The sequence below is a fragment of the Copadichromis virginalis genome, linkage group LG20 (genome assembly GCF_057382275.1).
Source record: "Copadichromis virginalis isolate Kocher_CV1m ecotype Utaka linkage group LG20, C_Virginalis_male_GT1.1, whole genome shotgun sequence".
NCBI lineage: Eukaryota > Metazoa > Chordata > Actinopteri > Cichliformes > Cichlidae > Copadichromis > Copadichromis virginalis.
Window position 1 is genome coordinate 33,907,968 of NC_140637.1, and position 23,862 is coordinate 33,931,829.

Below are 23,862 nucleotides of genomic sequence, written 5' to 3' on the forward strand. Positions count from 1 at the left end.
TTCCATCTATTATATATATATAGTTTTAGTAAACTGCTAACACATTTGAGGGTGGCCTATGTTTGACTGTGAGCGTTAGTGGGTGAGGTGAGAGGTGAAACTGAGTGCATTTCATGCCGACACACACACACACACACACACACACACACACACACACACACACACACACACACACACACACACACACACACACACACACACGGTAGATAGACTCATTTATAGGTGAGAGGTTAATCATGTTTTCTTGCAACTGCAAAAATTGTCTCTGCAAAAAAGAACAGTTTCTTGCACAATGTGGGCCTGATGTTCCAGACGAGAAGCGAGGGTCAGAAGATTGACAGGAAGCACCTGCCGTGGAGTCGGAGACAATGTTGTTTTCAAACTGTGTTAAAAGTCATTGTGGTTTTGATTTGACGTATGCATATATTGTATTGTCGTGGCTCAAAGAGTTGGCAGTTCGTCTTGTAAGGAAGGTCATAATCATTCATGTACAGATTGGGTTCATCAGTCATTTCTAATCACAGGTTTAACAGAGTCGTTACGTGGCAAGCAGTCGTAGGTGGTCTCCAGGTATTTGCAGACTCCAGGATCATAAGTAATGTTTGACTTTATGTCACACTCGGTTTTTCCATCACAGCTGCAGGGAGACAGAAACAGCTGGTTTTCAGCTCAAAGATATGAAACAAGTTACTTTCAGGTAATCATTTACTTCCTGTTAGTTTGAGTAAAGCTGTTCAACAGGTTTTAGTTTGTTTCTTCTTTTGAATCAAAGGCTCACTTCTACCATCCCACAGTGCTCACCTGTTCCTCACGTTGTTCACAGCGTCACCGTGAGAGCAGATTACTTCACCTCCACATCTGTACTCAGCTGACCTCACAATGATCATTCCACCCACTGTTATACAGACACAGTATGAGAGAAAAGGAACAACTCAACACAACATGCAATAATCCAGGTTTCAGGCTTCAGTTTCAGACTCAGATGCTGCAGATCCATAAATAATGAGGATTGTACCTCTGTACACCACCACAGTGGTTTTGACATCAAATAAAAATGTTTTTAAAGTGCAAATTTCAGCTTTAATATAAGGTTTTCTTCTGAAATGCATTAACTGTTTTGAAGTTTTTTTACACAGACCCACATTTTTGGAGCGTTTTTTTCAGATTTCTTTATTTTATTTTATTTTTTATTAGGAAAATACAATTTCAACTCCAGCTTTTTTTGTGTGAGTACACAGCTGAGCTTAATCTAACTGATGACACACTGGAAGTAGAACTAGAACATAATGCACCAGCAAAGGACTAAAATAGTACAACTGGAAATGTGAACATGTGGAAACTAAAGAGAGAACATGAATAAACTAAAAAGACTGGTTCAAAGACCCAGGAACCCTGACACATAGTTTGAACTCAACACAGTGAATTCTTGGACTCTATTTTCCATCTGACCACAGCTCAGGCGATGAACACTGAGGCCGTTAGAGGTGACCACTCTCTTTGTGTCCGGGGATGGGCGTCCAGGTACACACCGGCTCACTCTCGGCCTGGGGCTCGGTCACTCAGGCACGGCTGGCTGCCGGCGGAGCTCACGGGCGCGTCACTGCAACTCCCCCTGGCTTCTGCTCCGCGGCTGCTGAGTGAGCCCTCATCTGGGACTCTCCTCAGCTCTTTCTGGGACAGTGGCGCGGCTGCCCCTCTGTTGGTCTTCCTTGGTCTCTTGTGTTCTGGGGGCCTCTGGATGTCTGGAGTTTTGATCTCCTCCATACCTGCTTCATACCCTGGAGGACGGGGCTGTGGCCCCCCCACACTCTCTAGCAGATCGTTACATGGAGAAACCTTTGGAATGCAAGCATGCTGATCCACACAGGTGTGCACACAGGTGTACACACGGGTATTCACAGACGCGGACTACAGCTTTCTTGGCTGCTGCCTCAAAGCACATTGTGCGCTGTCTATCTTGCGTGCTGCACAATATCGTTTATTATTTAGTATCTACTGATATCTACTGCTAGCTAGTTTATTGTGATGGTGCTGTTTTTTTTATTATGTTGCTCTTTGTTGTTTGCTTTCTCTTCTGTTTTTTTTCTTCATACAGGTGACCCAGGTGTTTTGTTTTTTTTGTTTGTTTTTTTGACGAGACTAGGGAGGCAAACTGAAAACACTCACATAAGACGCAGACCTTCACAATAAAACAGGAAACACATACACGCAATGACATAACCCACCAACTTAACACAGACTGGGGGACACAGAACATAGGAACATGAACCATGAAACAGAAGAGTACAAACACCCAAGGCAACCAAAACCACAGAATACTAATAAACTAAACATAAACACGGAGTCGCAGACTCCGGACCATGACAATTTGTCTGTAAAGCACAAGCAAGTGAAAATGTAATGCGCTACCATTAATTTGTCCACTAGAGGGAAATGTTTAGCCGGTGATACTTCTGTTATCCTGTTATTTTGTTTTATACGATTGTGAAATGTATTTTTATGGGTTATGTTAAGAAATATACTCTAGACACTTCTTCAGTAAAGACTCAGAGAAGAGAAACACACAGAACTTCTTGCTAGCAAGGGCAGCCTCCAGACTGAGACTCGCACTGAGAAACTGCCCCGGTCTTTATTTATACTTCAGTGGGTGCGTGTGTGTGTGTGTGTGTGTGTGTGTGTGTGTGTGTGTGTGTGTGTGTGTGTGTGTGTGTTCCTGCTGATCAAAGGGTCATATAACATGAAAGCACAAAAGGTACATCCTTGGTCAGGAAGACCCCTCACCCTAGATGGTTCACCCTAGATGACACAGTGAAGAAGTCCAGCAGTTCATCTAAAGGTTCAAGGTTCAAGGGTTCAAGGTTCTTTATTTGTCACATGCATAGTTATACAAGTATAACACACAGTGAAATGTAGCCTGACACGCTCCTCGACATGTGCAAAAATGGGGGGGGTGTAGAGGAAGAACATTATATATATATATACATACACCCAGCACGCCCCTGCGGGTGGTTTATCCTTCAAGCTCGGGTCCTCTACCAGAGGCCTGGGAGCTTGAGGGTCCTGCGCAGTATCTTAGCTGTTCCCAGGACTGCGCTCTTCTGGACAGAGATCTCCGATGTTGTTCCCGGGATCTGCTGGAGCCACTCGCCTAGCTTGGGAGTCACCGCACCTAGTGCTCCGATCACCGCTGGGACCACCGTTACCTTCACCCTCCACATCCTCTCGAGCTCTTCTCTGAGCCCTTGGTATTTCTCCAGCTTCTCGTGTTCCTTCTTCCTGATATTGCTGTCATTCGGAACCGCTACATCGATCACTACGGCCGTCTTCTTCTGTTTGTCTACCACCACTATGTCCGGTTGGTTAGCCACCACCATTTTGTCCGTCTGTATCTGGAAGTCCCACAGGATCTTAGCTCGGTCATTCTCCACCACCCTTGGGGGCATCTCCCATTTTGACCTCGGGACTTCCAGGTTATACTCGGCACAGATGTTCCTGTACACTATGCCGGCCACTTGGTTATGGCGTTCCATGTATGCCTTGCCTGCTAGCATCTTGCACCCTGCTGTTATGTGCTGGATTGTCTCTGGGGCATCTTTACACAGCCTGCACCTGGGGTCTTGCCTGGTGTGATAGACCCCAGCCTCTATGGATCTTGTACTCAGAGCTTGTTCTTGTGCTGCCATGATTAGTGCTTCTGTGCTGTCTTTCAGTCCAGCTTTGTCCAGCCACTGGTAGGATTTCTGGATATCAGCCACCTCCTCTATCTGCCGGTGGTACATACCGTGCAGGGGCCTGTCCTTCCATGATGGTTCCTCGTCTCCCTCCTCTTTCTTGGGTTTCTGCTGCCTGAGGTATTCACTGAGCACTCGGTCAGTTGGGGCCATCTTCCCAATGTATTCTTGGATGTTCCTTGTCTCATCCTGGACTGTGGTGCTGACACTCACCAGTCCCCGGCCCCCTTCCTTCCGCTTAGCGTACAGCCTCAGGGTGCTGGACTTGGGGTGAAACCCTCCATGCATGGTAAGGAGCTTTCTTGTCTTTATGTCAGTGGCTTCTATCTCCTCCTTTGGCCAGCCTATTACCCCAGCAGGGTACCTGATCACGGGCAGGGCGTACGTGTTGATGGCCCGGATCTTGTTCTTACCATTCAGCTGACTCCTCAGGACTTGCCTGACCCTCTGCAGGTACTTGGTGGTTGCAGCTTTTCTAGCGGCCTCTTCATGGTTCCCATTTGCCTGCGGGATCCCCAGGTACTTGTAACTGTCCTCTATGTCTGCAATGTTGCCTTCTGGTAGTTCAATCCCCTCAGTTCTGACTACCTTCCCTCTCTTTGTTACCATCCGGCTACACTTCTCCAGTCCGAACGACATTCCAATGTCATTGCTGTATAGCCTGGTAGTGTGGATCAGTGAATCGATGTCTCGTTCACTCTTGGCATACAGCTTGATGTCATCCATGTACAGGAGGTGGCTGACAACTGCTCCGTTCCGTAGTCGGTATCCGTAGCCAGTCTTGTTAATGATCTCACTGAGGGGGTTCAGGCCTATGCAGAACAGCAGTGGGGACAGAGCATCTCCTTGGTAGATCCCGCACTTGATGGTGACTTGTGCTATGGGCTTGGAGTTGGCCTCTAGTGTTGTACGCCACATCCCCATTGAGTTCCTGATGAAGGCTCTTAGGGTCCCCTTGATGTTGTACAATTCTAGGCATTCCAGTATCCAGCTGTGGGGCATTGAGTCATAGGCCTTCTTGTAATCAATCCAGGCAGTGCACAGGTTGGTCAGTCTGGTCTTGCAGTCTCGGCTGATTGTTCTGTCTACCAGTAGCTGGTGTTTTGCGCCTCTGGTATTCTTGCCAATTCCTTTCTGTGTCCCGCTCATGTATTGACCCATGTGCCTGTTCATCTTAGCCGATATGATGCCTGACAGGAGCTTCCATGTAGTACTGAGGCAGGTTATTGGTCGGTAGTTGAAGGGGACCGGTCCCTTCTTGGGGTCCTTGGGGATCAGGACCGTCCGACCTTCGGTTAGCCATTCCGGGTGTCTCTCGTTAACTAGCAGCTGGTTCATTTATGCTGCCAGACGCTCGTGGAGTGCAGTCAGCTTCTTCAGCCAGTAGGCGGGAACCATGTCAGGCCCTGGTGCTGTCCAACTCTTCATACTGGAGACCCTTTCTTGGATATCTGCCACTGTGATGGTTACTGGACCCTGTTCAGGGAGGTCGCTGTGGTCAGCCCTCAGATCCTCTAGCCACTGAGCATTGCCGTTATGGGTTGCATCCTTCTCCCATATGCTCTTCCAGTATTGCTCTGTCTCCAGCCTCAGTGGTGCTGTTCTCATATTGTTCACCTGCCACTGAGAGTACACCTTGGCTGGTTCTGTGGAGAACCGCTCGTTTATTCTCCTGCATTCTATCTCTCTGGTGTACCTCCTCAAGCATCTAGCCAAGGCTGTGAGTCTTTGCTTGGCAGTTTCCAAGGCCTCAGGTATGGACAGCTTGCTATACTTCTTAGGTACCTTCTTTGTTGCACCTTTCTCCTTCTCCATTGAGGGTATTGCTCCTTGTGGCTGTTCAACTTATACCCCAGCATCTCACTGATCACATAAGAGCATAAGAGCCAAGTTGAGCACACAGCCCTGTGGCGTGGCCATGTTCAGGATCCGTGTGGAAGATGTCCAGCTCCCCATTCTCACCACCTAAAGCCTGTTGAAGAGAAAGTCTCTGATCCAGTGGCACAACTGTGTCGACAAACCCAGGTTACGAAGCTTTACAGCCAGCTGAACTGGGCTCACCATGATGAAAGCCAAGCTTAAGTCAACAAATAGCATCCTAAAATGAGAGTTGTGTTCAGGGTGGGTCAGGGCTTAATGCAGGGCTAATGCGACCACATCCTCTGTTGAACGGTTCCACATGTGTGCAAACTGATGTCTGTCCAGACCAACAGGAATGACATCCTTGATCCCCAAATGTTGATTCTGTTCATCTGGACGTAGCGTTTTCAGTGGGTCGCTTTGTCACTCATCCAAGCAGTAGCGGTTTTTGATAGTGGCGACATGGGCGGTTGCCCAGGGCGGCATCGCGGTGAGGGTGGTATCACGGGCATCTCCAAAAAGAAGTTGCTCGTACTCATGCTGCCCCAACATCAGCCAGCGCATTTTGAAGTTGGCATAGGCACCGGTCGGTTTTCTGCCGCCCATTTGCTGGGTGTAAGGGCGCCCTCCGTTTGCGAGGTGCGCCTGCTGCTTGCGGCACAGGGAGGAGAGGGTGGGGCGATGGGGGATTCTCTGGCTGGAGCAGCAGCTAATAACCAACTCGCAAAATAAAACAAAATAAAAACAAACCAACAATCACGAAACCACCAGATGTTATGATACAGAGTTATGATTTGCACCAATGTTTTTTTTAAATTCTATAAAGTGAGCGCGAGAGCCCTCGGTGCGCCTGCTCGCTGCTGTGGTGAAGTCAAAGTAAACACTATTGTCATCTCCGCTACATTCAGTCCAGTTTATAGAGAGATGAGACGACCAGTTACAGCAGTGCAAGTAAACAAACAATAAATATAAGAAGAGTAAGAAAATAAATATACACTTTAGGACTCGGGGTAAAGGGATCAATAACAATTTAAAATTTACATTTTGATGATTTAAAGTCTCACACACAACCTGTCAAAAGGGGAGGGGTCAGCTGCTTCCAAATAGAGCACATTTCATTCATAATGTTTTAAATCCAAGCCCATTATGTATTCCTGATTTGAATCCTGGGTTAGGTTATGTTGTGGTGATCCTCGGGTTGGGGGATGGGTGCAAAATTAAAACCAATGGAAGGTGGACAAGACAAGTTTAAAGCCATCAGGTCTTCAGTTTAGAAAAACAAGAAAAAAAGAGGAGGGGAAACGAGCAAAAGATACAGGTAAGCAGATGTGTGATTGGATAATGGCAGGTTATCCTGGAACAATCAGAATCAGAATACTTTATTAATCCCTAAGGAAATTATGTGGGTTACAGTTGGTCCAAGAAGAAATTCTAAAAATAGTAACAGTAACAGACTAAACTTTGTTTGTTAGCCACTTGGCTATGATAGTAAACCGTAGAAACTGATGTAGCTTACTGAATCTTTTGGACTGTGTTCAGCACAATATTCACCCTCTGGAGTCCAGGGTATAATTGGCTGTTTTTGACTACTTTTGATTTTACCTCTATATTTCACCTTTAAAATGTGTTTTTCTTGCCTTGTTTGGTATCATTATTTTCAGCACAACCTCAAATATCTGAAATTTGAGTTATTTTTTCATTTTGGCATACTATATTATATTATATTATATTATTATATATACACAATTGATCTAAATTCAGACAAAAAAATTCAAAATCCGAGTAGAAAAAGGTTGTATTTTTTACTGTAAAACCCACAAACATGTTTAACAAATCATTTTCATAACTTGAAATGCAAATAGAAATTGTACACTTCTAAAGATATGCACAAATTTTGCAAACAACAAAGTTATATGGTACTATTTACCTAAAAATGTGTGAATGGGTGGATGACTGGATATGTAGAGCGCTTTGGGGTCCTTAGGGACTAGTAAAGCGCTATATAAATACAGGCCATTTACCATTTAAAAATGCAGCCATGTCCTCAGGCGTTTTTTTATATAACCATTTAAATCTATTTACAGAACAATCAGCTGTGCTGCATCAAATAAGAAGGCACACAAATTATTTGTGCCAGTCCAAAAAAATAGTTTGTGTTCAGTATAAGACAGAAGATAACAGCACAGGCCTAAACCCTGCAGGTCTGACAGCAGGAGGTGCATCAGTCCAGTTTTCCATGTGGGAACAGCGTTTACACTGGAATCTGCCTTTTATGGCTTTTTTGGGGCAAATATGAATTTCAGCAGTCTCACTGACACACAATACAAAACAATAACTACACAACACACTAACTACAGCCTTCAAACACGCTAAACGTCACTAATGTCTCACATATGAAAACTTGCTCTCTCTCTTTTTTTCGCTCGCCCGCTTTCCGTTGCGGGTGTCACTCCTAAAAACTTCCCCTTCTGCCTAAACAACAAGTGACACATGTTGCCATATCATTTTTTTGATTGGCTGACATGTTAAAATCTAGCACAAATAGGGAAGGGGTGTTATTTCTTTTTCTTTTTTCTGTCATGGTCCTGAGTCCTTACTCAGTGATTTTGTGTTTAGTGTATTTATTGATGTTATTATTATTATTATTATTATTATTTATGGGCTGTTTTGTGTTTTGGGGTTTTGGATGCTGGGTTCCTGGGTTTGTGCTCCCCCTGTTGGTCCCTGGTGTTAGTGTTCCCCTGTCTCGTCAGGTTAATCAGGCCCAGCTGTGTCTCCCACCTGTGTGTGATTTCCCAGTGTGTCTCTGTGTATTTATAGTGTGTGTCTGCCTCTGTTCCTCGTCGCGTCGTCTGTGTTCATCCTCTGTGTCACCCTGTGTTTCTGCGTTGCTCCGTGAACCTCTCTGTGTCTCCACTATGTGCTCTCCCTGCAGTTCTCCTCTCGTGTTTCAGGTTTGCCATTCTATAGTTTAGTTTTCCCAGTTTAGGTTATCCTCAGTTCTGTTTTGCCATCCCCACTTTGTGTTCTGTCTTCTCTAATAAACCTCCCTGCTTCTCAAGTAAGTGCTGCAAAGTCCTCCTTCTCCGAACTTCACACGGCTGCAGCCCCAGTCGTGACATTTTCACTCGCAAGCGGAGAGTGTTTGCTAGCGCTGTCCGTAGAAAACGTCATTTTTACTGTTGTTCCCGCTGTAAACACCACTGTTTTGTTCAGAAAAAAACATTGTGTGTATTTTTTAGCATAACTCTGGTTTTACGTGGCCCATCGACACAATTCAAAAACTGGCGTATAGTTTGAAGACCGCAGTTTCGACCCAAGTTGAAATGGAGACTCTGAGTCGCTGCATCTTGTAGCTGTGTTGTCTTAAATTGGTCATGTGATTTTGATGCACCGGCGCGTCCGTCGACCCCAGAGGTTAATTAGCCATTGTCAGTTGTTTATTTGTTAAAATAACAGTTTTTACAGTAAAATATGTTAATGTACAATCCTTAATATATTTATGTGTGGGTGTGGGGTGGGGTAGAGAGTACAGGGGACGGGGTGGGGAGGCACCAGAGGGGGTGTTCGCCCAGGGCACCAAACAGGCTAGGACCGCCACTGCATCCAAGTGACTTCTTCAGTCTCAGCTGACTGCAGGTTTCCCCATTCTTATAAACATACATTTGCATAATGAGTGAAACCAGCCCACTGAATAAACAATGGGCTGGGAGGTGTTGAGGTTTAAATTTATTATCTTAAATGTTTATATGCTGATTATATTGCTTCATATGAGAAAGGCCTAACTCTGAGTACACTCTGTGCCAAAAAAGTGCTGACAGGAAACTGCATGCTTTTGCAGAAGCGTGCTTTTACAGCTAGGAAGTGAAACCAGCTAGACTGTTTGAATTTTCTAAATTATATTCTATATTGTGTCACTTACACAAACCTGTGTGTGTGGCTTTACTAAATTATTTTCAGTATATTACACAAAGTGAGAATGAAATTAGGAAAACAGGTGAGACTGATTGCTGCTCAGGATATCTATTTATTCATGTTTATTGTGATAGGAAATCATATTGATCAATACCCTCCAGCAGTGATGTCATCGAGGCTTGACATCCTGCTGGAAGTGACATCAGCAGTGAGGCTGTGACATCATCATGTCAGACGTGTCAGGACACGAAGGAGCAGTTATGGACCTCTGACACAAACAAACCCTCTCTGTGAGTTACATCTTTGGTCGTTGACAAAATCTCGTCCTGTAAAGAATCAAAACAAAGAAATAAAATCAGAGGTCTGTGCTGTAAATGTTTTCTTCTTCTCTAATGTAAAAAGAACAAACACAGTTCTTATAAAGACCTAAGATCACATGACTTCAGTCAATATAAAAACCAAACACATTTCATCAACAGGCCCACTTTCAGTTTGTACCATTAAAGTTTATCTCCATACAATCTTGATTTCCTCCAGAGTTGTCAGGTTCTCCATTACCCCAGTTTTTGAAGTCAAACTGGGAACCATCACTCCACTTCCACACAGTTTCCTGGAAGAATAAAGTTCAGTTTGTTCTGATGTACTTTGATGCATCTATGCTGAGAGTGCAGACATGAGACCTCTTACACCACTCGAACACAACGAAGGTTCATTTTGTTTGTGCAGATAAAAAATGAAAAGAAAAGTCAAGTCAACAGCAACATCTGTCTCCAGGAACAAAGTCCTGATTAATCAGTCTGTCACATGTTGACCTTTGAATCAAACTGATGAATATGAAGAGAAACATATGAAATATCAGAAACAGCTGCAGCTCATCCTCTTTATCTGTGAAGCACTTACAGTCTCTCTGTCGTTGCCTCCAACCCAAGCTGTCGGATACGACCCTGCTGCTGTGCGAGTGAGCTTTCTGATGAAGGTGTACTCAGCTGTGCTGTGGTATGAGGCCAGATTTCCACCGAGTGTCTGACAGGAACTCTGAGGAGGAAGATGAGGTGCACAGAAGATGAAAAGTGTGAGAATGCATTTAAAATCAAAGATAAAGTGAGTTTGATGAAGGCAGCAAAGAGAGAGCTGATGAATAGAAGAGACACGAGGAGGGAATGTTTGCTCTGAATTCTGAACATCACTGCATGAACATTACTGCACTGCATGTATCAGCATGAAGCTGTTAGTGCAGGGCTGTGACGCCGCAGCAATAATCAGCTAAGAACAGAAGTCCTGTGTATTTACTCATGCACTTCCAACTGTGTGTGAATATGAATATAAAGCAAGTCTTCTTTCACTGAATGATTCTCACAGCAGGAAGCTTTTTATATGTCCCACATATAACATGTACACATACAGCTGCTGTTATTTCTGATGTACCTCAGCATCAGTCCAGTTCTTCTGACTGCTATCAAAGATGAAACAGCGACCTCCAAACCAAGTCCAACCAGCAGGGCAGGAAGGAGCTGCAAAATAATTGTAAAGGTAGAAGGTCGATAATCAGATTAATAATTCCTCAAAAGACAAAGAAAATACCTAGCCGTGTTCCACTACTGAGTCTATTTGAATTTAAGCTGATGAGGTTCATTTGACATTATTCCTTCTGCGATACCTGGTTACAGACTCAGCACTCTATGCCTTCATAGCCACCTTGGATGACTTCCACTACATCACTTTGAATGCTATACTTCCAACTTTCACACAGTATGTCGTCTGTTTTACCAGCTGAGAGAGAACTTGTTATGAGGCAACAGGCAGATACGTTGTGAGCCCCACAGGACACTGAGTGTATCAGTGATTACATAACCATCTGCTCAGACTCCATTATCTCAGCTCGGACTATACATTGTTATTCGGATAACAAGCCGTGGGTGAAAGAACATCACAGCTCTCCTCAACGATAAAAAGAGGGCCACAGAGAGGAGGTGGAAAGGGTTTCGTTTTTATTGAAGGGCACGATCAGAGAGGCTATGGACAGTTGCAGGAGAAAGCTGGAGTGGGAACTCCAGCAGAACAACATGAGAAAGCTCTGGAGTGGCATGAAGATATGTCTTTGTAGGTTCTCAGTCACCCAGGTCACGGTAGTCTAAGGAGCTTGAAAAGTCCTGAAAAGCGTCACTGGACTCACGCCATTCAAAAGCAGAGCTGAGGGCCAACAGGTTGAATTTGTTCTTCTACAGATTTGACACTGCAGCTAACGCTCACCCCCCGACTGACTTAACTGTAGTCAGCCTACAGTCCAAAGCCACACCACTCTCTCTCCCTCTTTCTCCTCATTGCACCTGAGCATACTGTGAAAGTCCTGACACTCCTGCTCCACCTGTAACTTTTACCTAGGACCAGGTTCAGAGACAAATGAACGACTCCACTAAAAAAGCCTGAAAGACCAGACAGGGCGAGTCCCGGTGTCCTCGAGGCCTGTGCACCAGTGCTGTGGAAGACGTCATCCCTCTTTCCTGTACCAAACACGCTCAGTCGTGTCTACGCCCACCTGGACCAACCGGTGAGCACTGGGAGGGTCGTGTTTTTTGACTATCCAGTGCATTCAACACCATCAGGCCGACCCTCCTGGGTGATAAACTGATAGTGATGCAGGTAGATGCCTCTGCGGTGTCCTGGATTGTTGATTACCTGACAGGAAGACCACAATATGTGCGTCTTCAACACTTTGTGTCTGACAATGTGATCAGGAACACAGAGGCAACACAAGGGACCATGCTCTCCCCTCTTCACTTTCTACGCCACAGACTTCAGCCACTGCACAGAGACCTCCATCTTCAGAAGGTTGCTGATGACTCTGCAGCGGTTGGATGCATCAGTGAGAGTGATGAGATGGAGTACCAGGCTGTGGTCGACTCCTCTGTCACATGGTGCGAGCAGAATCATCTGCAGCTCAGTGTGACAAAAGCCCTGATTGTGGACTTTAGGAGGACCAGGAAAGCTGCGACCTGTGTTTCAAACCAGGGGGTCAACGTGGACACGGTGAAGGACTATAAATACCTCAGAGTACACATTAAATAAACTAGACTGGGTACTCTACAGTAAGGCCAGAGATATCTGTATTTTCTGCGTCTTTTAGCGTGTTTTGGACAGTGCTCAGGATTTTCTATCAGTCTGTTGTGGCCAGTCCTGTCCTCTATGCTCTTGCATGCTGGGACAACAGGTTGAGGTTCACAGATGCTAACAGACTAAATAAACTGATCTGCAAGGCCAGTAATGTTGTGGGGATGGAGCCGGACTCCCTTAAGGTGGTGTCTGAGACGTGGATGTTGTCCAAGAGAAGGACGATGTTGGACGACACCTCCCACCCACTCCACGACATGCTGGCCAGTTAAAGAGCCAGCACGGAAGCCCACACGCAGAATAGGTGAGAACAATACCAGGAACTCAGGGAAACCGACTGGATGATGAGGATGATTAGAAACCGGTAAGAACACAGCTGAACTAACTAATGAGAAACTGGGAAGTAGAAATGAACAAAGTACACACAGACAAAAGGCTAACACAATAAAACAGGAAACCAACATGAAAACTAAACACTGACAGAAGACCAAACTGAAAACGCTGGGTCAGCGGCCCAGGAACCCTGACAGTGGCGCTGTAACATAGTAACTGGATGGCTCTGTTTTTTAATCAGCTTATAACAACACATTATAAATAAACTGTGACAACATTCCTCATAACACACCTGGTTATGAGGAATCCATAATCCAGTTATTTGAGCAGAACTTATTGAGATACGCCTGCACCAATCCATCGATGTGCGTCATTAAATGTAGAACATCCTGATGGTGTTACTTTACAGGGCGCACACAGCTGAAAACGTTAAACTGTGACTGTCACCAGTTAACATGGGCGTGTTTCTTAAATCAGCAGCAGGTGTTCAACAGCTGACGGAGTGAACATGTCACGTCCCCGTGTCTACCCAGCCGGCCCCGCAAGGCTACATGTGTATTGTTTCTCTCTCACTCTCTCCTCACCGCTCTGCCTGGGCGGAGCTCACTGTGGGCTCCCGCCCTTGGCCCACACACCTGTTCGCAATTAAGCTGCCATTATCTTCCCACCATTTAAGGCCGGGACGCTGTGCTTCTGGTCGCTGGACGGTTGTGCGAGACACGTTAGTGATTCTCTCAGCTCCGTGAATTTGTGCTTGTTTTTCAGACTGTGAGTAATTTTCCTCTCCTGTGTGACAGTTGTGTGACTTCCCCACTATATGGACGTGTGAGTTTCCCCTTGGACCCACGGATCCCCAGATTGTCCCCTTTCACCAGGCACGTGCAGAGGGGGGGCGGGAGGGGCTTGAGCACCCCCCCTTTCCTGATGGGTGCCCAAAGTGCCCTTGTGTTTGTAATGTTTGTGTGCGTGCGGAGTCCTGTCTGTGCCCCTCAACAATAATGTTTAACTATTAATCCCATTTTTACTAAATAAAAGGATCTGGCTTGCATCAGACCTGGGCGGTCCAGAGCTGTAGGAGAAACACAAATTAACTCAGAGAGGCAGACTGATGCAGCAAAGCCATGAAGTATGGTGAACAGCGTACACTGTACTCTATAGCACCCAGGAGTATTAGCTTATTATGTACACGTTGGTCAGTTGTCTTGTGGCAACTGACGAATTGAAACAAATGAGCGTGCTGTGCGTAACAATGCGACAAACATTACCTGTCCTCTTATTAACTGCACAAGTAGTGCTGGTCATAGCTACTGGCTGACTGGGTAAGGCTGTCATGGGTCTGTAGCTCTGTCACCGTTTTAGGGAACATACTTAGTTTTAAACACGGGCGTTTTTAGCTCATATATAGCCCAAAGGAATCAAAGCACCCCAAAGATGTCTTACTTTTTTTGACAATATTTGCTGTTTGTGTGACACACTACTAAAAATAGAAAAACCATACAGTACTTGGTTGAGACGTAATATTCTAAAGACAAACGTATAAATCACCCCCCAAAAGAAATAGTTTGTTCCAGCTCGCCTCTCCCCTGCTCTGCTCTAGCGCCCTTTCTGCCAGAGAGATGGTGGCTGAGACGCAGCAGAGCGGAGGTGTGAGCGCCTGGCTTAACCTTCAGTTACTCTTTATATAGTTAGATAGGAGTCAGACCATGTTTCAGTAAAGCATTACACCAGGTAACCTGCAGTGTTGAAAACGTGTTTTCCGACGATGTTTGCTACCCTACAATCAGAGCTGGGCTGGCCATCCGGTATGCCCGATGGTGATTTTTCGTTTTTATGGGCCGATGGGGGTTTTTTTCTTTTTTTTTTTGTTGTTGTAACAGTATAAACAATGAAAGCTGGTGGATTGGCAGATTTGTAAAAATAACTCAGTTGTTTGGTGGTGGCTGTGGCAGAGCTTCCACCAGGTGGATGAGGGAAAGGTGAGGCAGGAGGAGCAGAGACCCGAGGAGGCCGCCGGTCCGAGTGTCAGGTGAACTGAACTTCAGGTAAGAAGTTATGACCTGCAGTCTATCTGGGTCAGATATAAACCAAGTTTAGGTGGAGTTTATTTTAGCTGTGCTGACTTTTTACAGTCAGTTACAATAACTCGTACTAGCTAGCATGACGGGGTTTCTATACAGCTGGGTGGGTGCTATGATGTTACTGATAGTGAACTTTATTTTGTTCATAAGGTTAGTTAGTAGAGTTGCCAATCGTCTCGCATTCAGAGGAAATATTACATGTTTCGTATTGAGGTGAAAAGGAACAGTTTGTCCCGGACTTCAGCTCGAATGGAAAAAGACACAAAGCTGGAGTTATTCTGTTACACTGCACAGCTTCTCCTCTCATTCTCCCTCTCTCTCCTGTTGCTACTTCAGTCATGAAACTGATCAATGATCAGCTGATCGGCTTTTCTCTCTTGTTTGTTTATCGCCCACTTTGCGCCAGAAAGAGGAAACCAGCGGATGTCGCGCTAAACAACAGCAGCATGCTTCAGCTTGATCAGCTGTTGTTAGAATTTATTTAATATTAATTTCTAGTATCAGCTGATGTTTGCTGGAGCCACAGCTGTAAAGCTGCTGGTCATGGGCCCGAGGAGCCCGTCCAGCCTCAAGTGTCGTCAGCTGGAGGGTCCGAGGAGCCCATCCAGCACCACGCCTCGTTAACTGAGGGTCCTGGAGGACCCAGCCAGCACATCCTCACATCTGCTGATGGTCCGGGGAAGTCTGTTCAGCTGTCGTCTGCTGAGTCATCCCCCGCGACTTCTACATCATCACCATTCGCATCACTGCCTGCAGCCGTCCCGCTGCCGTCAGGTCCGGCCTCCGTGTCTTCATCCACGCCTGGTCCGGCCTCGCCTGGTCCGGCCTCGTCTGGTCCTGCGGTTACCACACCGCCGTCAGAGCCAGCTCGACCCGTTCCGCCTCGCCTCTGCCGGCCGTTTTCCGGGCCTCTAAGTTGGCATCATGGCCTTCGGGGACGGCCTCCGGAAAGCGTTCGTCGCCGCCGCTGGCATCGCGGCCGACCTCCGGACCTGCTCAGTGGCCGCCACTACCTTCAAAGTGGTCGGCCTCCTGATTGGTTTTGCCTCCGTTGCCATGTGCACGGTTGGCCTCCCGAACTGTTTGCCCGTCGCCGCCGTTGCCGTGTGCACGGTCGGCCCCCTGAACTTTTTGTGGACTCTTGTTGAGCTCTGGTTTTTGTTTTTGATGTGCTTTCCTGCGTTTTTGGACTCTGGTGCTCCTTGTTTTTTGTTTGGTCTCTGTCCCTCTATCCTGGCCTGGTGCTTTGTGCTTTTTTTTGTTTGGGCTGTCGGGAGCCAGCCCTTGGAGGGGGGGGGGTACTGTCACGGTTCTGGGTCCGTTGGACCCAGTATTTTGAGTTTATTATGTTTTGGTGTAATTTTGCATCATGGATTGTTTTCTTGTTCTCTTGTGGTTGTGATGATTATTATTATTATTAGAGTTTCATGTATCTGTTATCCATTTTTTAGGAATTGTGGTTTCATGTATAGTTCAGTTCCATGTGTCATTTTCTGTCTCTCTGTGTTGAGTCCATGTCTCTGAGTTGTGATTCATGTTTCCTGTTTTATTGTGAAAGTCTGTCTTATGTTAGTGTGTGCAGCTTTGTTTCCCCCGTCTCATTAGCCCTGATCTCCCCCAGCTGTGTCCCCCTTCTGTGGCCCATTCCCTCATTACTACCCTGTGTATTTAAGCCCTGTGTTTTCCCATGCTCGGTGTCGCGTCGTACCTTCAGGTTATGCCTGTGTGTTCCTGGTCTCCGGTTTCAGTAGTCACTTCACGTTTGGTTTTCATGTCAGCAATAAAGCTAAGGTTCTGATTCACAATTCTGTGTTCGAGTCCTGCGCTTGGATCCTCCTCTCCGCCTGCCCGCACACAGAGCCCTGACATAGTGTCGTCATACGTTTTATTCAAACGCTGCTCCCAGTGAGGTTTCTGCTGCGGGCCTGTTTTTAGTGGCAAATCTGGGAGAAACAGTTGCATTTCTATCGTGATGACAGAGCTGAGCGTTAAACGAAGCAATGAGGCACAAAACGTGTCAGGACTTTTTTATAATTGAGTTATTCACTCGATGAGTAATATTGTGGCGAGTACAAGCTCGTCCAGATGAACAGAATCAACTTTGTGATGTTTTCTTCGTCTTTGTTATTGTCATTTTCTGTTTTTCATCTAATCTTTTTCTTTCTGTCTCCACATTATAATGTTTTCTGTCCTGCTTGATTTTCTGTTCGACTTATGCAAAAGTACCTTTTGTTCGTTCAAATGACTTTGTAAACACTTTTTGAATTCTGTTTTTAAATGTCAGCTGATTTTAATTTTAAATGTCACTTTGACTGGTTTTATTTTTATTTTATCATTATTTTATAATATTTGTATTTATTTGATGATAAAATCACGAGGTGTTCACTCAGGATCTAAAACAAACTGACGAAATCTTCGTGACTGATGATTTTCTGATGATTCTTTTCAGCACAGAAAGGTTCATCTTTTAAAAATGATGAAGAATTTTCATTTTCATTCACTTCAAAAACAAGTCTGAATGTACCGACCCTAAAAGATTATCTTTAGAAGTTTATTATTTGAGTTACTTACCCTGACAAGTGTAAAACACCTCCAGGTACTTATAAATGCCACGACACGGGTCGTCTGAGATCTTTGCATCAACAGTACAGCTGTTTGTCCCATTGCACCTGTGAATGCAGGTCAAAGGTGAATCAGCGAAAATTCACTGCATCATCTGAGAGAAGATGGAGAGCTGAAGAAACAGAGTCAGCATCTGTACCTGGTAGTTACATAGTTCATGCTTTTTGACCAGGCGCAGTTAACGTTGTTGAGATTTTCGATAGTATATTTGCCAGGGCACGTGGTCGTGTCACGGCGACCATAATTCGCCCAGGAGACGACTATAACCTGTCCTTCATCTGAGGAAGAGTTCATAGAGTCAAACTGTAACCATGGTGATATTTTTAACTGCATTAAATGTAGAAAGACATAGAAGCTGTGTTCTCACCACACTGAAGGTTTGACTGGAAGTTTTGACATGTTACACTTTGGCCTGAAACAGACACAGATCCCATAGAAACTGTAATCATTCATGTACAGATTGGGTTCATCAGTCATTTCTAATCACAGGTTTAACAGAGTCGTTACGTGGGAAGCAGTCGTAGGTGGTCTCCAGGTATTTGCAGACTCCAGGATCATAAGTAATGTTTGACTTTATGTCACACTCGGTTTTTCCATCACAGCTGCAGGGAGACAGAAACAGCTGGTTTTCAGCTCAAAGATATGAAACAAGTTACTTTCAGGTAATCATTTACTTCCTGTTAGTTTGAGTAAAGCTGTTCAACAGGTTTTAGTTTGTTTCTTCTTTTGAATCAAAGGCTCACTTCTACCATCCCACAGTGCTCACCTGTTCCTCACGTTGTTCACAGCGTCACCGTGAGAGCAGATTACTTCACCTCCACATCTGTACTCAGCTGACCTCACAATGATCATTCCACCCACTGTTATACAGACACAGTATGAGAGAAAAGGAACAACTCAACACAACATGCAATAATCCAGGTTTCAGGCTTCAGTTTCAGACTCAGATGCTGCAGATCCATAAATAATGAGGATTGTACCTCTGTACACCACCACAGTGGATATTACATTAACTCTGATCAAGGAGGAAACTTTAAGTCAGTGTTTTTGTTTCTAATCTACATCAAATGTTTCTGAACTTTTATACACAGTCCAACATCCTCAGAGCTTTTTTAAAGAATAAATGCACTGTTGGTTTGTTGATCAGGAAAATACAATTTAAACTGAAAATAAGCAGCTGTGCATAAAAAGGCTGTAAACTATAAACAGTTCATCCAATACTTGTTAAGTTTGTTGAATTTAGCCTGAGAGTCTGAATTTGATCTGCAGTGAATTCTTGGACACTATTTTCCATCTTACCACAGCTCAGGCGATGAACACTGAGGCCGTTAGAGGTGACCACTCTCCCTGTGGATATGGGGGTCACAGGAGGAGGAACTTGAGCTCTGATAAAGCCTGAAATAAAAAATAAATGTATAATAATGTAATAATGTAAATGTATAATGTAAAATAAATGCTAGGTTTAAGCCCGGGTCATCTTTTCAGAAGCCCGGGGTCTTTTGGAGTGTAATTTGTTTCATAGTTAGAGGCCTGACTGACAACTGTATAAAACAAAAACCACACACAATATTCGAAGCACATAGCGCACAGTCGTAAATTCCCCCTAATTTTGGTATCAATCAATCAATCAATCAATCAATCAATCAAGGCTTTATTCGCCACGTGCAGGTTGCCCTTGTTAAGGTTCAAATATTGAGGAAGGAGAGTACAAACAACCATGGTCCAACAAGAGCTTGGTCAGACAATTGATTTTAATGAAATACACGCGTGGGAAGACCAGCTCCGTTCGCAGACAGGGCTGATCTCCAACTTAATCAAAGCATAAACAGATATTTCATACCATCAGGGCTTGTATCTCATGCGTCATCAGATACAATATATGCATACGTCAATTCAAAACCACAATGACTTTTAACACAGTTTAAAAAGGAACATTGTCTCTATCTTCATGGCAGCTGTTTCCTGTCAACCTGCACTTCGGTTTCAGTTCTGCAAAAGGCACACTCTGCAAACCTGCAACTTCCTGTCAGCCTGCCACTTAGTCTTTCTGAAAGACACACACTGTTTAAACCTCTGAATGCAATATCAATACTGTAGATTATATTATTAGTGCAATGGTAATGATGATGATTATTAACAATAGCAGTAAAATAATTTCCCTGATCTCCACACTTCCCCTTTTGACCCTCTTTTGCTAAAAAGAGGGTCACTACACTTTACTTGTTCCATTTCTTTGACACCCATCCTCTGGCTCAGCAAATCAGACAACAACCTCATGTCATCTAAGTGGTCCAATAATAAAATGCCAGCTCCCACTCGAGAACACTCCATGCGTAAGATTAGGTTTTTCTGGGTCCCTCTCTTGTGGTCCATCAGGCCTCAGGCCTCCATCATCCTCACCCCCCTGTGGTCGCCGAGATCTTCTGCAAAGGAAACAAAACACCTTTTCCTGCACCTCCCTAACTCATCATGTTTGGGACTCTTTAATCAAAAACATGATCCTAATTATGTCCTTGACTCATTGACTTGTATTTATATAAATTCTTCAACGTTACTCATCATTTTAAAACTCTTAAAGCGCTGCTTTCACGTCCCTGCATACGTTTCCTGTCGTCTTATCTGATCATCAACATCCTGTACACAAAACTGTCGCTGCTGCAAGTTCCTCCACTCTGATCTAAAGTCACCTTTCACAAGAAAATCATTATAAGCGCCTATTCTAATAAAAGATCCAAAAGAAAACAACCACTTTAATCAATTAAGTTTAAACATATAAGCAGTGAAATTTGAGCAGCTACCAAAGCAAATCATTGGCACTGTACAAATAATGTAAATATGACGGTGTATCACAAAAGATTGATATCAAACTGATCACTTGACCCATTTTGACTCAATCCAATCCTTTAAATCCAGATTGAAAGCATATCTATTTGATTTGGCTTTCCTGACCAGTTAATACCCTTTTAAATCTTTTAAATTTTTAACTTTTAAATCTTTTATTAAATTTATGCTTTTATTATTAATGTTCCTGCTGTTTTTGTCTTCTTAGTGGGTTTTGTATTTATCTAGCTCTTCTGGTCTGTTAGTGCCTGATTTGTACCCTGTTATTGACTTATGCTGACTCTCCATATTACTGTGAAGCACTTTGCTTTGGTTTTTAAATGTGCTATATAAATAAAACTGTACTATATTACGTTACTTGTTCTTCGAGTGAATCAACAAATGGCGAAATGAAAAGCCGAACAACAACAATGCTGTTTCTTTAGAGAGTCTCAGCTTACATGTGTTTATTTCATATTTGTGAGAACGCTCACAGGCATTCACACATTTCTGCTAAATCATAGTAATTCTGCTCAATGATAGAATTTCTGCTACGTTTGACTATTTTTGCTAGATTATAGTATTTCTGCTAAGTCAAAGGAGTTCATGTAAATCATAGTATCTCTACCAAGTCACAGTGTTTCTGCTAAATCGTTGTATTTCTGCAGATTCATAGTATTTGACACTGCAAAGTATTTCTGGGTGTGGACGAGGACGAGGGGTGCGTTTCCTTCTGAGGTTGGAACCCCCCCTCCAGACCTGCTCCTTAAAGAAGTGGAGCCCCCCACCAGGTTGCAATCCAAAGCCTCTATCCCTGATTTCCTCACATGTCAACAAGGAGCCCCACAACATCCAGAACCCCCCCCCCCCCCCCCCCCACCCGCCCAGCAGCCACCAGACAGGGTTCATTTCATTTTCACTGGGAACAGAAATAAGATTTTAAAAAGGTGTGTGTGAAGGATAGAGTTTAGATTTTAGATCACACAAATACAATATTTAGTAGTTACAGACAGAAGAAGAAGAGGTGAGCTCTAATAATGAGAAAGTTCACAGAAAGGCTCTTTGTGACCAGAATATAAGAAGCAGTAAAACAGCATTTACCTGAAGTGATGAGTGAACAGGTTGCTGCCAGCACTGAAAGAGACAGAAAGAAAGCTCAGTGTCAGACTGTGTGTTTGATATCAAGTTGAATTCACCTCAAAACATGAAACAGAAATGAAAAGCAAACAGGAGAAAGCTGCTGCTTTCATTCACACCTGGATTCTTTGGAAACTCTTTCTAAACAGCAGATTTCAATGACACATTTATTCTCTTCATCTTTCCAACTTTTGTCAATAAACTTATTTGTGTTGACAGTTTGACTTCAACTCTTCAAAGTAAATGATCAGCCATGAATTGCTCTCAGGACTCTGTGAAGCCTAACTGTCCTGCTGAGGTGATGCAAACATGTATTTAGGATGTTAGATGAACTGATCCAATAAAGCAGAAAGAAAAGCATGTCACAGTACAGCACAGTGGAAAGCTAGAAAAGGATTAGACTGAACATGTGCAGCTGATTTCATGTATAAATAAAGGATGATCAGTGTGTTGTACTCACACAGTGTGCTGCTGAGTCCGGAGCAGAGCATCATGTTAGGAGATCTGGATTACAGTGAAGAGCTGATGGAGGATCAAACACAGAGCTGCTGGATTCACTCTGTTTGAATAAAACTTGTAATGTATATGCAAAGTGCAAAAAACCCAAAATGTGGATTATCTTCTATCTCAGATGTAAATGAATAAGGAAATAAAACTACTTTACATTAAAAGTTATGTAAGCCTGGATCAGCTGACCCAGTGACAGCTGGGAGAGGCTCACATCTCATATTTGTTGATTGGTTAAATCAGTTTAGCAACTGGTAAGAATTTTCTTTTTTCTTAAAACACGATACAAATTATTGCAACTTTTTTTGTAATGATTCAGATGTCGTGAAGAGCTGTTCCAAAGTTTAGGAGCTACAGTTTGAAAATGTGATCACGTCTGGATTTAAATGAAGAGCACAGAACAGTTCAAAGAGCCTGATCAGCTCAGAGAGAAAGTGACACTCCCCTGTTCATTAACAGCGTCCTAAAGAGGGAACAAAGAGGACGGAGACCAAGTGGACGACACAGACACACATGCAGCAACAGCTGTGGGTGTTCAACACACCAGTGTTTACAGTGGTTTAAATGGGGTGGCAGCAGGTGGATGTTTTAGCTGCTTGATGTTTGTAGTGATAAAACGATTATTAAAAAAGAAAAACAGGGTGCAGCATGAGTGCAGCAGGAACACATTTGTATAGAAAATTTTCACATTTGCATGGATTATCTCCGCACGTCTCTCTGGTCAAAGCACGCAAAGGAGAAAGATTTGAGAAAGTGGGTGAAAATGTGTTCTGAAGCCAGTTCACGAGGAAAACAGAGTTTCAAAAACACTCACAGTATTTAGACAGAAGTGTTACTTCAACTCTGACTGCGTGAAGAACTTTTCAGGTCCGGCTGTGCAGCAGGTAGAGTGAGGATCCAAATTACAGGGCGCAGATACAAAAGGATGAACTGAAAGAGGCAGCTTTATTGCTGTGGCAAAAACACTCAAAGACACAAAAACTCAGGAGAGAACTGGAGACTCAAAAATATGGAATACAGGGAAACACAGAGGCCAACAGAACAACAAGCAGAGGACGACAGAGGACTTAAATACACCTAGGCTAAGGCGAGGATGTGAAACAAGAGGGAACACAGCTGGGACTAATTGAGGCTAACGGGACGAGGGAAGCCAAACTGTGCACACTGACACAGGACAAGAGAGCGCCAAAACAAAATAGGAAAAATACTGAAAAACATAACATGTCACTGTACACAGCTACACCTTCATGCAAAAGGTTTCTGGAGTTTCCACTTTCATCCAAGAGGCGTCTTCTTTTTTAAAGCCTGTCCTGTCTGACAGCTTTTCCCATCACAATTGTGACCTGAATGTGATCTTGTGGCAAACACATTTGCTTTTTTAAGATGAGCTCTATGAAGCTCCTCTTGTTCACGTGTTGCCTTTATGTATTTCTTCATTCATTTCACTTCCATCACTACAGTACATGTGCAATATGGAAACATGGCCTCTGTCAGGGTCCTGGGTCGGTGATGCAGTGTTTGTGTTCTGAATTATTGATAGTCTTTGCTTTTGTAACATGCACTGCCTGGCTAAACAAAAAGTCTCCACCCAAAAAAAAGGTCACACACTCTGATATTTCATTGGACCGCCTTTATCTTTGATTACTCGCTCATTCGCTGTGGCATTGTTTCGAGAAGCTTCTGCAGTGTCACAAGATTTATCTCCATCCAGTGTTGCATTAACTTTTTACCAACAACCTGAGTCTGCTGCA

General features: G+C 44.1%; 1 protein-coding gene and 1 long non-coding RNA gene across 2 annotated transcripts; both read right to left on the reverse strand.

Moving 5' to 3' along the window:
- Positions 1-536: 536 nt before the first annotated feature.
- LOC146685265 (uncharacterized) lies at positions 537-1,502 on the reverse strand. Its single transcript, XR_014917323.1, has 3 exons — positions 1,450-1,502; positions 802-895; positions 537-637 (listed from the first exon to the last, which is right to left on the reverse strand). It is a non-coding gene; the product is annotated as an uncharacterized LOC146685265 (long non-coding RNA).
- An 8,104-nt stretch (positions 1,503-9,606) lies between these two features.
- Positions 9,607-22,163, reverse strand: LOC146685266 (L-rhamnose-binding lectin SML-like). The gene is made up of 12 exons (XM_085444921.1): positions 22,065-22,163; positions 21,569-21,601; positions 18,947-19,042; positions 18,414-18,507; positions 18,155-18,249; positions 18,015-18,059; positions 17,787-17,925; positions 17,597-17,694; positions 10,932-11,017; positions 10,407-10,541; positions 10,005-10,116; positions 9,607-9,832 (listed from the first exon to the last, which is right to left on the reverse strand). The coding sequence occupies exons 1-12, from the start codon at positions 22,096-22,098 to the stop codon at positions 9,765-9,767; spliced, it is 1,035 nt and encodes a 344-aa protein (XP_085301047.1). The 5' UTR covers positions 22,099-22,163; the 3' UTR covers positions 9,607-9,764.
- Between the last annotated feature and the right edge of the window lie 1,699 nt (positions 22,164-23,862).